Below are 14,101 nucleotides of genomic sequence, written 5' to 3' on the forward strand. Positions count from 1 at the left end.
GTACTGATGCCTTTGTCCATTAAATTTGCAATATCAGAAAGATTATTGTCACTACCAAACAATAGTATTTGGTGCTGCACACATTCTCATAGTATAAAAATTTTCTGTCGAATTTATTTTTTTTTTAATTCTGGTAAAATGCAAATAATATAACATTTGCTGTCTTAACTTTTACATATATTTTAATTCAACATTGTTTGGGAAAAAGAACCATGTGAGACTGTGGAGAATAATTTACATTGAAATTGTAGTTATCCTGGGATTACTGGGATATTCCCTTGTGAAGTTATGTTTTGAGTCTTCAATGGCATTTCCAGTCATCATCAACATGAGAATCATAGACTAAAATTAGTGAACTAACTATCTTTTTGGAAAAGAGTTAGAAACATTTGTCCTCCCAATCTCCCACCTCCCACTAGAGACTTTGATAACGCTGAGATGGTTTTCTTTTGTCTTCTTTTTCTTTTCTTTTCTGTCTTCTTTGCTGTTCTTTTTTCTTTTCTTTTCTCTTTTTTCCTTTATTTGTTTTTTGTTTTTAGGATGGAGTCTCTGTCATCAGGCTGGAGTGCAATGGTGCGATCTCAGTTCACTGCAACCTCCACCTCCTGGGCTCAAGCAATTCTCCTGCCTCAGCATCCTGAGTAGCTAGGATTACAGACATGTGCCACTGTACCCAGCTAATTTTTGTATTTTTAGTAGAGACAGTGTTTCACCATGTTGCCCAGGCTGGTCTTGAACTGCTGACCTCAGGTGATCCACCCACTGGGTCATGGTAGGGATGACCCAGTGTTACCCAGGTGTCATGATGGTGCAGAACCATATTTAGTCATCAGGGAGGAGCAGCAGGGAGCATACAGGCGAGTGTTCCCAGGTATCGTTCAGGTGTAACCCACGTGTTTCCAGATGTTACCAGTAATGAGCCCTGGTTAGGGATCACTGTGGAGCATCATGCAGAATGCTGGTGGTGAGATGCATGATGTTCCTATTCTCCCCCTGGACTTCTGTTCACCAAAGCCACCACATTTATGTCTTATATTCCTAAACCTGTTGTGACATCAAATAAACAGAAAGTGTCCTCCTTGTTCATCTTCCACTTCCAACATTGGGGAACCATGGCATTTGCATTGGTTCAGGTAGCCTGAATGGTTGTCACAAATGGAGCTTGACATGTACAGTTGTTCAAAACATGCATACTTGCTTTTTGCCCACAGAGCACTTTAAGGCACAATTCCCGGCAGGGTGCTGTCTTCCTGCATGCGGGCAGACAGCATCCTGGCATCTCTCCTCCTTGTGGCCCCACCAGTCTCTACAGCTGTGGCGCCACCCACATCTTGCTAATAAGAACATGGGGGTGCCACCCCCTACCACCTGCAAGCCTTGGTCCACAGTGGCATAGAAGTGTGCTGATTACATTCCATTCATGACAACATGGCCACCCCTAGGTAGAAGAAAGGCAGTGAAATTTAACCTGGCTGCACACAGATGTTCCACATGAAAATGCATTTTGATAGGAGAAAATGCCACTTTGATAGTATAAAAGAAAGCAAATACATCTATTTTGTCAAACATTCAAGAAGACTTCATGTGTCTTTAATGGAATAGTAGTTATCATGGAAACCATCTCCCATAAGGATAAAAGGAGGCTTGGGGTAAAAGTTAAAGTTATGGTGTTCATCTTTTCTGCCATCTTCTATAAAGCAACAAGGTACTTAGGGTTAGGGCTGGGGCTTGTGCAGCTGTCTTGACTGTTGTCTTCCTTAAGGGAAAAAGAAGGCAAGAGAACAGAGAGCATCCTTCCTCTTCTTTCCCTGGGTGGGGCAGCTTTTAGAAGTCTCAGCAGCTCCGCTGTTCCATGGCAGAAAGAAGCCATTATTTTCTGATTGCAGGGATAACCAAATGCTTTTTCCAACCATTTTTTCCTAATGAAAAAGAGACATTTGAAAAATGGCTCTTTCACATTACTCAGACTTTTTAAATAATACATTCCTCTAATAAGTCCAGGGCGTGCTATTCTCACTAATGGTTGATAGATTCTGGGCTCAACCAAAATGTCCTCAGCAAGATGCTGTTCAAATGCCAACTATTTTACAGATAACATAGGTGTGGGCTGATTTTTAAACAAGATTCACATTCTTTTACTGCACAACTGATTGACAATTTCATATTAATGATAAAGACTGGAAATTATTGAAATATGTTCAATTAGGAGGCTTAGACAACCATACTATATAATACCAACAAATATGTTACCATTGTGAGAACTGTAAAGTTTTACAGAACTACTGCTATTTTGATGAATATTAATATATATGAAAAAATAGCCAGGTGCGAAGGCTCATGCCTGTTACCCCAGTGGCTTTGGGAGGCTGAGGCATGAGGATTGCTTGAGGCCAGGACTTGAGACCACCCTGCGCAACATAGCAAGACCTCATCTCTATGAAAAATAAAAATTAGCTAGGGATGGTGGTTTGTGCTTTTAGTTCTACTTTCCTGGGAGGCTGAGGCAGGAGGATTCCGTGAGACTGGGATTTCAAGGCTGCAGTGAGCTATGATTCCACCACTGCACTCCAGCTTGGTGATAAGGTGAGACCTTATCCATAAAAAAAAAAAAGAAAGAAAAATTAGAGAGAGTGGCTTGTTACCAAATGAAAATATATGTAATGTATACAGTCCATAAAGGGCCCTCAAGTTGTACTGAACAGCTTATTTATAATCAGTTTTTTTGACAAACAGCTTGGAACCAAGGTGGAATATGTGATCTGTGAATGTGGGTGCATATACGCAGTGTGTCTGTTGCATACAATATAAAATAGTCACTCATGGATTATGTTCCTTTGAGGAATCAGCACAAATTGTCACTTTGATAGGAGAAAACCAATACATGTATTTTGTCAAACATTCAAGCAAAAGTTTGATGGGAAAAAAATGTAGAACTTCCTTTCAGATGCCTTGGAAATCAGACTTCATGTGTCTTTAATGGAATATTTTAAAAAAATTCTTCTTTGACTTAGCCTCTCTTTCCCGAGGAGAACTATGAATGCTTGGCCAGTTGTGAGTTCCTCAAATACATCCTGTTGTTGAAGCAGGGGGACTGTCCAGCTCCTGAGAAAGCCAGTGGATTTGCGGCTGCCTGCGTTGAAAGCGGCAAAGTTGACAATGAGTGCTCTGGGGTACAGAAATGTTTGAATGGGTGTGGACCCACCTGCCAAGTACCCAAGACTCTGTACAAAGATAAGGGGCTGCACTGGGGGTGTGAAGAGACATGCAGTGCCACAGAAATCTGTATGTGCCTAGGGAAGGGTGTCCATTGTAGGTGTGAAAAGTCCAAAAAACATAAAACCTTAAGAATATATATTTTATATCATATACAGACATCTTAACATATTCATGGACCCGTAAAGATTAGCCATATTAACTCAGCTTGGGGCAGAGCAAGTCATTCATATTAATTCTTTTTAATGTGATGGACAGCAACAATTCAGGAAGATTTTTGTCTTTATTTGTCTTTTCTTGTCTTTTCTGCAGTCAGACTGATTCAAGTAAGCCCTACTGGGTACATTGGAATAATAAATTGATTGAAATCCCTGGGAAATAGGCTGGGAGATAAGGCACACTTGAAAAATGCACTATAAATATAATGGTGTGCTTTTTCTGCTGATATAATCCAAGAACACTAGTGTCATTGTACAGATCTTAAATATTTTGATTAGTACCTTTAGATTCTAGACAATGGAGTTCAATTTATCAGACATCTTAGCAGATGCAATAGTTTATATTCAAAAGCCATTTCTAGAGCACTTAGCTCCTTAATATCAAGTGGTACTTGTCATTTTCTGTAAATGGGGCTAAGCTCTTTTTTTTTTTTTTTTCCAAGACGGGGTCTTGCTCTGTTGCCCAGGCTGGAGTGCAGTGGCACGATCTTGGCTCTCTGCAAGCTGCGCCTCCCAGGTTTAAGCGATTCTCTTGCCTCAGCCTCCTGAGTAGCTGGGACTACAGGCACCCGCCACCACGCCTGGCTAATTTTTTGTATTTTTAGTGGACATGGGTTTTCACCGTGTTAGCTAGGATGGCCTCGATCCCCTGCCATCGTGATCCACCTGCCTTGGCCTCCTACAGTGCTGGGATTACAGGCATGAGCCACTGCGCCTGGCCTAACCTCTTTTTTTTTCTAGTTGAGACGGGGTCTTGCTGTATTGCTCAGGCTAGAGTGCAGTGTGCAGTGGCACAGCCTCAGCCTACTGCAGCCTCCCCATCCCAGGTTCAAGAGATTCTCCTGCCTCAGCCTCCCAAGTAGCTGGGATTATAGGCATGCCCCACCACACCCAGCTAAGTTTTGTGTGTTTTTGTTGTTGTTGTTGTTGTTTTGGTAGAGATGGATTTCACAGTGTTGGCCAGGCTTGTCTTGAACTCCTGACCTCAAGTGATCTGCCTGCCTCAGCCTCCCAAAGTACTGGGATTACAGGTGTGAGCCACCACATCTGGCCAGGACTAAGGTCTTTTAAAAGCCAAGCTGATTCCATTATATTATGTATAGTTTCGGATACAATCAAGATACACTATGACATATAACATTTTGTTAATTTTTTGGGTCTCATAAAGAGTAATATAGAGCAGCAGCCCCAGCCTCTTTGGCAACAGCGGCTGGTTTCTTGGAAGACAATTTTTCCTTGGTTGGTAGAGGCAACGGGGGATGGTTTGGGATGATTGAAACACATTACATTTATTGTCCATTTTATTTCTATTATTTTTACCTTGTAATATGTAATAAAATAATTATACAACTCACCCTAATGTAGAATCAGTGGGGGCCCTGAGCTTGTTTTCCTGCAGCTAGATGGTCCTATCTGGGGGTGATGGGAGACCATGATAGATCATCAGGCATTAGATTCTCATAAAGAGCACACAACCTAGATCCCTCACATGTGCAGTTCACAACAGAGTTTCTGCTTCTGTAAGAATCTAAAGCTACTGATGATCTGACAGGAGGTTCATGTGCTAATGTGAGTGATGAGGAGTGGCTGTAAATACTGATGAAACTTTGTTCACTCACCCACCACTTGTCTCCTGCTATGTGGACTGGTTCCTAATAGACCACAGACTGCTACTACTCAGTGGCCCAAGGGCTGGGGACCCCTAATATAGAGTCAGTCAGCAGGCAGTATTCATTAAAGTACAGAGATTAATAGATGGCTTTCCCTCTTTGTGTCTTTCACACACATATGCCAAATCCATATTGTTTCTAAATACTAGTAGTTTTTTAAAAAATGTGTGTAAAGCAGTATTCATCAATACCAACTTTGAGTTATGTGCTGACTGCCTATTTTTGGAAATCCATGTTACTCTAACACTCATACACATCTCTTAGAAGTTAGGTATCTGTCCCATCTTCCTTTAGCTCCCACTTGGGAATATTCTTCTCTGAAATGTATGTAATTCATCCATTGTTTTTTCTTTATTATTGGAAATATGCTGTAAGTACTATGTCTCACACTCAAAATAATCGCTGCTTTTCTCTTCCTACCAAGTAACGTTTCTTTAATAGTTCTAAAGTTTTATTGTGTTCATGCCTCTTCCTTTAAACTACAGCAAATCACTCTTGCAAAATTTAAAACCATCTAACTTCTAAAGCATCTGTCATTAAGAAATCTTATTTGTCATTAAAGATTATGCTATGTATGAGTAGCATTCACCATAAAAATAGGATGCTTTTGGAATGGTCTTTTTAAAACCAGTTGTAAAACCTGTAGTCTTTTAAAGAGATAATATAAATTGAAATATGCATGTTTATAAAAGGACTGAAGAGCTAGTATGAATTTCAATTTTGCCTGTTTCACTTGAAAATAAAGGGAATACTGTAGAAAAGGCCAGAATACATGATTAAGTATAAAAAAGACACTTTCAATATAAAACTATGTTTAACAAAACTGGATGGACTTTTGTTAAAGTACTGAAGTCACTCTTCTACCACAAATTAGCTCTTAACTGAAACTTTTGTGGCAAGAGGGAGAGAGATAATCAATGGGAATCAGCTACAAATAGAATAAACAGACTCTGTTGGCCTGACAATGACTTTTGCGTAATGAAGACCGTCAAGTCAATAGATTGTTATTTTGCCAAAAAGATATATATGTGCAGGTAGATATTTTTCTCTTGCTTTCTTCAGCAGCCCCTCAAGAAAGGCTGGTTTTCATGTTCTAGGACCTTTGACAGTGGCTCTGAATACGTTAGTTTATGTAAAATGAGGGCAAATAGAGCCCATAGCAACTCCACCATCTTAGCTAATGAGGCACTTGAAGTCCCTGTTGGCATTCCCAACCTGGAGTCCAGCTGCTTCTTCACTCTCAGAAGAGGAGAAGAGAGCAGATATCCCCAAGCAACAGGTAAAGTGTCCCATTCCAACCCATTGCTTGGCTTTGTGAGGAGAAAACCTTGTGCCCAGTCAGCACACAAACCAACCTTGCAATCTTAGGATACTCGTGATCACTGTCTTTCCTACTTCCAAGATGCCTTCTTATTGCTCCAAACAAACTAATGTGAAATAATATTGCCTCCCTCACTCTGTCTCTGCTAGGTCTGTGTAATTGTTTTCCTTGATAAGAGTGAGAGTCATGGTGTGTTGAGATTAACTAGTCCTGCTCTCTGTTCACAGCTGCTGAAACTGAGGTTGCAGGCTATGCCTAAGTGATTTTGGTAGTAGGTAGCAGAAATAGATCTAACATCTGTTCCTACCTGTGCTAGCTCTCCTGTCATTTTTATTTTGAATCTATGGAGCCCTAATGAAAATGCTCACTGAGCATCATTGCATTATTATATAATAGGCCAACTAAGGCCTGGTACAGTGGCTCACCCCTTTAATTCCAGCACTTTGTGAGGCTGAGGCAGTAGTTCAAGAATAGCCTGAGCAAGATGGCAAGATATTACCATCTCTGCAAACATAATAAAATTAGACAGGCATGGTAGCATGTGCCTGTAGTCATAGCTCCTTGGCAGGCTGAGATGGAAGGATCACTTGAGCACAGGAATTCAAGGTTACACTGAGCCATGATCATGCCACTGCACTCTAGTCTGGGCAACAGAGTGAGATCTTGTCCCAAAATATATCTCTATCTATTATATATGTCTCTCTAATAGGCCAAATAAAAGATTTGTCAATATAGAATATTTTTAATCTAAAAAATTACTACTTTATGAATATTTTAGGCTAATGAATAATGTGGGATGGTTTTACATTGTAGAGTTGAAGTGTATAAAACTAGATACAGAATGTGCTATATGGAGAACCAAATTCTATGAGACAGATTGAAAACCTGAAGTTCCTCCTGAGCTTCTCATTCATTAATTAACATGTATTAAAGTTTTGTTGAATAGTGCTGTTTGGAGATTCAAAATAACATTTTCTTAACATTTTTCCTGGTTTACATTTGTTTGTTTGTTTTTTTGAGATGAAGTCTTGCTCTGTCACCTAGACTGAGTGCAATGGCACAGTCTTGGTTCACTGCAACCTCTGCCTCCTGGGTTCAAGTGATTCTCCTGCCTTAGCCTTCTGAATAGCTGGGATTACAGACGCACACCACCACACCCGGCTAATTTTTTGTATTTTTAGCAGAGATAGGGTTCCACTATGTTGGCCAGGCTGGTCTCAAACTCCTGACCTTGTTATCTGCCCACCTCAGCCTCCCAAATTGCTGGGATTATAGGCGTGAGCCACCATGCCCGCCCCCCGGTTTACTTTTAAAAGGGGCTGCTGTCACATGCATGGAGAAGTATTGGCACATTTCAGTTGAATACATGTTCATGGAATGCCTACTATTTGCTGTCATCTGTAATGGGCATTGGGGTGCAAGAATACATGTGACACCAGCCTCCACATGGTCCAGTAGTTTATTACTGAGATTGTCATTAGCAGAATACTCTTTAAGTGGGCAAATTGTTTTCCTAACCTTTATATAAATTGTCATTTACCAACCTCTGTACTGTGTTTATTTTTATTACTTATTGAGTTAATATTTAAAAATATTTTTAAATTATAAAAACCCACACATACTTTCTGTTTAGTCTGCTGTGTTTGTTGAAAGGTAAATGGGAAGTACTGATTTTATAGCTTTAAGAGCTTTATATACTGGTCTCTTGAGATTTTAAAAGCAATGAGTGTCTTGAAATGATCAACAAAATTCCATATTATATATGTGTGTGTGTATGTATGTGTGTGTGTATATAAACATATATATATATATTTTTTGAGACAGAGTCTCACTCTCGTTGTGCAGGCTGTAGGGCAGTGGCACAATCTCAGCTCACTGCAACCTCAGCCTCCTAGGTTCAAGTGATTCTCCTGCCTCAAGCTCCCAACTAGCTGGGATTATAGGCATATATCATCATACCTGACTAATTTTTGTATTTTTAGTAGAGTTGGGGTTTCACTATGTTGGCCAGGCTGGTCTTGAACTCCTGACCTCAAGTAATCCACCTGCCTTGGCGTCCCAGAGTTCTGGGATTACAGGCATGAACCATCGCACCTAGCCTTCTATTATATTTGAGCACTGAATTTGTGTTACGCAGTAAGAACTGCGCTTAACCGATGGCTTGAAGCAAGTTAATCTTCATAGACTAGTGTTATAATTTAAAACAAACAGCAGAGGTCCTTTCTTTTACTTTTTAAATAAAATTATTAGCATCAAAATGAAGGGCTGGAAATATTAACATGATTGGAGATGACTGCTGGTACTAGTTCTATGAAATGCAGACCTTCATATAGTTGTAGAAAGTTTAAAAGGCTTATCTTCTACAGGTAGAACACAAATGAGTGCATTTGGGGGCACTTCTTTTTTCCTTTCTATTTCTATTTCTTTCTAAGTCTATTTTACGGCTTGGTGAGACAATCTTTCCTCCAAAGGGTGTATGTTTTACTATTTTGCTGCCAAATCCCATGGCCTCCCTTGGCTTCTAACTGTGGCAAAAATGGTTTGGGCAGGGAGAGAGAAAAGTTAAAAACTTCTACAAACATAAAGATTGAGACTAATTTGTGGCTTGCAGTTATATATATCTTCCTTTGATGTCAGTCTGTTTATTTTCAAAAAGACCTGATCATAGAGTTTATTTAATATTTCCACAAATAATCAACATGTAAAATATTTAAACTTCATTTGTATAAATAGATTCGATTGTATAATGAATCCAGTTGTATAAGTGGATTTATACAACTTCTCACACATAAATTTTCAACATTTTGAATTAAGTGGCCCAATACCCTAATGTGTTATAGATACAAATTCTAGATTCTAATTACCTTTATGAGAGATATCAAGTGGTGATTAAATCACTATAACAATAGATCTTGCTACATTTTAATATCATTTAGACTCATGATAAAAAATTACTAGTAATAGTAAAATCTCACAATCAGTATGGAACTGTGGATTGCTTATCCTAATTGATTTTTCTGTTCATATATTTTCAGCATTTTTGAAAAGCATTGGCTTTCTGCTCTTGATTTTGCAGAATTTTTTTTTGCATTTTAAAGAAAAAAAAGTGGACGTTACATATTGCATGTGCCATATAATAATGTTTGTAAATTTTTCAACAGAATAGTTTAGATTTCAGATGACTAATTTGTCCAAAAATAATTTTAAAGAGAAAAATACTAATCATTTACATAATAGAAAATATATTGAGAAGAGATCCAGTCTACACATCTGGTTATGCAGTTGGGATGCTGATTCAGCCATTGAGGACTGTATGTACTGGCAGTTAGGGCTGGAGGTCTTGAGGGGGGCTGAGCCCCATCTGCTCACAATTCTAGCAGAGTGCCAGAGCTACTTCCAACCAAAGGAGCCAAATGACCTTAATGCAAAGCAGGTGGACCATTTCTTAACATGCATATTTCAGAGTCATGCTTCATCATAATTAAAGAGATTTTTAAATGAAGAAATTTGAACAGACATCACCCTCGTGCTCAATACATTTGTTTTAAGGCTGTTGGTCCATAAGTGCTATTCAAGATTAAAACCTTACTGCGAGGGGACTGGGCTGCTTGTGCTGGCTTCTGGTGAGTTCAGGTTTCTTCATAGGCTAGAGTATTTACTGTAGCTTTATTTACTCTAGAGGATTATACACAGGAAAACCAAAGAGCAAAGTAGATTCTGAAGTCTCAAAGAAGGTGCTCTATTAGTTTGAAGAACTGGTCATGTTTCTTTTACTGTGCACCAAAGAATCAAGGAAATAAAGAAATGTTATCTGAGGCTACTCTCTTTCTTCTTATCCACATACCCCTTCTGTAGAACTATTTGGCATCTGCTGGCCAACCTTCAATGCAAGAATGATACTAAATGATCACTTTGTTAAGGTTGGTTTTTCAACACTCTGAACAAATTTTGATGACTTTTTTCTTGACACAAAACATAGAGAGCTACTTCTATTAAAACCAACAATCAATTAACTTAGGGATTTCTATCCTATCAGGAATTGATCTTTTTATTTATTTTTGTAATGAGAAAGTCTATGGTCAATGCAATAAAACTGTTCTGTCTTGTAAACATTTTGGCATTGCTTTATTTTCTGGTATTTATTTTTGTAAAAACAGAGTGAATGTACGTGTGAGTAGTAGGACCATGCTGGAAAAGAGATCTGAGTTGCTTGAAACAATATATGATAAATATGGCAGTACAAAATACCTATGATAAATCTTCACCCTTCCCTTGGCGACTTTCAAGCAGAGTAGGGATTACCATTTTTGCAATGGTTTGCATAAATGTTGCACTAGTCTCTTATTTCCACAGACATATTCTTGAGGGAAGAGTAAGAAAGTGAGTTTTGCTATTTGTTCGGCAAATATAGGCTGTTCATTGAACATTTGCTATTGCAGAATATTCTCTTCTGGGACATTGTGAGGTGTGGGAATGAAGGAGACATAGTTTTTGACCTGTGGGGGCTATGGCTTAATGGGAAAACAGGCATCATTAAATTACTTTGCTGCAGCAAGAGGCCGTTAAATGCATGTCTTCACAGTTAGAGGTTCAGCATTGAAGGGGGGCAAAAGAATAAGGCCTTTATTTCTGATTGAGAAATTTAGGGGAAGTGTCAGAGTGGTGGCATTTTGTCTGAGCCTGGAAATATTCAAGGGTCTTTAGTTAGCAGAAAGCAAGACATTTCAGAGTGAAAAAATAAATAAACACCACGAACAGCCCATGGTTTTATGAAGTACCTGGCAATGTGTTTCTAGGAAAGCTGGGTTTGTAGATAATATCTGTGACAAAAATTAAACAGATACTGGGAGGTAGACTGACAAATAAAATGGTAGCCAGTCATGAAGATGGATGCCTTGAAGGGGATGTCAAGATGTTTCTCTTCATTCTGTAGAGAATAGGATACAATGAAAGAGTTTGGGAAGCTAAAGGAGAGAACCTCACTTCTACTTTAGAAAAATAACCACAAAGTACCAATAAGGGATCATTAGTAAAAGAGATTCAGGTACAGGGAAATCGGCTGAAAGGCTGTTGTGAAGGTTGGAACAAGGAGGGGAGTAAAGTTGGGTGACCACCATGGTGACACAATGATTTGAGGATTCTTGAAAATGTATTATGCAATAAAACAACTAAATGTTGTTAGCTTCAAGAACAAATCAAAAAGATTCTAAGATCCCTTAGACATCCTAAAGAATAAAGTTGTCATAAGGATAGATATCCCAGGAGAAGGGACATACCTGAGATAGAGAAATTCAGCAGGCAGGTGGAAAAGATGGTATGCAGCTTAGCCAGGGATTAGGGATAGATTGGAGAAACACTTGCTTAGCAGCAATATGCTAATCATCAAAGTTAAGGTACCCCCATTGCTATGATTATGCACTGAGAAGAAAAGTTTAGGATACAAGCTTGAAAGAAATGCATGTCATGGCAGAACAGGAGTCAAAGATTTACTTGATGAAGTCCCAGATCCACCAAGAAAGCTGAGGATCTTAGAAGAAAAATATCCAAAGGATTTGCATATCTATCAAAACCACCTCTTTCCTCTATCTCTCTATGTGGCCTTTTCTAATATGAAATGTAGAAAGAAGCAGATATTTCAGAGAGAAACCTGAGATCAGATCGTAGCCCCAGGCAACTTATTTAATATTCCTTAGACTCAAATATCTCCCATTCAATATGTAGATAATTAAGCTTTTACCAACTTCACAAATTCACGGTAAGGATCAGGTGAGACAAATTTATTGTAACTTGAAGCTCACTACTCAGCCATGACCCATCAGCAATAAAAAAGGAGAATGCAGTAAGTATGGTAAACATTTTCTCTAAAAAATATTTTTTAAAAATATATAAATATGCTTTTTAAAAATTATTCAACTCCATCCATCTAAATCTTTGATGACTTTAAAATTTTTCTAAACAAGGCTTACTATGAATTAAGATAAAAATGAAAGAGGACTTGAAATTCAGCCATGTCACCAGCATGTATCAAACATTATTTGCGTTTTGTGTTTGCACATTTTCCAGTTTCTTCTGCGTTTAAACTTACAAAATAGAAGAAGAAATCAAGCATTGTTAACTAGCCTTTCAAGTGAGTTTTCAGTGCTTTCAGGAAATGACCATTGTGGACAGAAGATGATATTAATGGTAATTGGTGTTCTTGTTGTTGATAGCATTCACCATCATGGTGACATAGATTCTATCTCATCCAGTTAGTTTTGCATATTCTATTAGTATTACAAATTTCTTTACAAATTCCCTTTCTGAAATGCCTTTTGCTATTTTGAACTGTGGTTCTATAGTATATCAGTTGCCAGACAACTTGCATACACAGAAGGTGAGAAAGAAATCAGAATGATTAACTACTTTAAAATGAGATATCTGTGAGAAACTTTTGGAGCAGTGCACTCACTCATGCAAAATCCAAACATTATAAATTCATTATTTTCCAATTTTAAACCATTAAGACTATGGTGGAGTGCTTGAGCAGTCATTGCAGAATCTAAAAGACTTGAGCTTTAAAAATCACTCAGGAGATTTCACATGAAGAGATTTCACTTTGCAGTGTTTTCTTTCGTTAAATGGAAAACTCCATGAGAAAGAAGGAAGATCAAATCTGGAAACCGTGTTATAATGACCTTAGAATATATCAGTAGACACAGAGCAAGTTAAAAAATGGGAAAATCACTTGAAACTCTTTATAATGATCTCCTAGTGTGAATTCCATGTTAACCTTAAGTGAAACAACCTTGTAACATGATTTATTCAGAAGAAGGCACATGAAATGACTGCTGTAGAGATTACTAAGGAATAAATCACTTGTTCAGAATCAGGAATCAGTTTATACTCTCTAAAAAAAAAAAAGAAAAGAAAAGTTAAAACAAAAAGGAGCAAATAGCTGAACGGAGTGTCAGAAGACTTCAGAAGTGAAACCCTGTATGAAGAGGCCACTTTTATGAAAGGAAATCTCAGTTGTCATCAGATCAGATTCATCTTTTCCATATTTGTTCTTCCTCAACTTATACTTCGAGTCACATGCAGATTGTTTTAATTGATATGGTCCTGTTTCAGGTGTCCCCCTGAAGCCCAGAGAAGGGTTACAATTTACAGAACTGCCATCTGGACAGCTGGAGGTTAAGCGGTCCTGCAAATTCCATATTCCTATTGAGCCTGTGATGTTTGTGGTACAAAGAAGGTGGAATTATGGAATCCATCCTAGAGAAGACGATGTCACTCATTGGCAGACAGTGGTTCAGGTAAAAGCTTCATATAGACTTTGATTTTCATCCTGGAGGTAGTGTCTGCTACATAACCTACACACATAAAACTAACTTGCTATGCCTCAAAATAGCTTGACTACAGAAATTACTTACTCAGATAGGGAATAAACAATATAAAGGTCTGCTAAAGAGAGGATGAGGTTCACAGATATGAACAAATATGCTCAGAAACTCAACCATTGGAATAATTTCTCCAAAATATACATAGAAGGGAGATAATTTTATAATCTGTTCACATGTATTTTCTCCAAGAAGCACATTTCCCTCAGCCAAACTCAAAGCCAATTAGAGTAAGGGAAATGAAACTTTGTGAGGACTAATTTGACATTTAATCATCTAAATGCCTTCTCTTCTGTTTCTCCC

The 14,101-nt window shown here is 38.3% G+C and overlaps 1 protein-coding gene across 2 annotated transcripts in view; it reads left to right on the forward strand.

Moving 5' to 3' along the window:
- LOC129053365 (anosmin-1-like) overlaps window positions 1-14,101 on the forward strand; it is a 144,209-nt gene that overhangs the window by 112,254 nt on the left and 17,854 nt on the right. For both annotated transcript variants that reach the window (XM_063721484.1, XM_063721485.1), the window contains one exon: window positions 13,530-13,714. In XM_063721484.1, the coding sequence (XP_063577554.1) occupies window positions 13,530-13,541 (12 nt within the window). In that variant the 3' untranslated portion in view covers window positions 13,542-13,714. The remainder of the gene's footprint in view (window positions 1-13,529; window positions 13,715-14,101) is intronic.

This window comes from Pongo abelii, chromosome Y (genome assembly GCF_028885655.2).
Source record: "Pongo abelii isolate AG06213 chromosome Y, NHGRI_mPonAbe1-v2.0_pri, whole genome shotgun sequence".
Lineage (NCBI taxonomy): Eukaryota > Metazoa > Chordata > Mammalia > Primates > Hominidae > Pongo > Pongo abelii.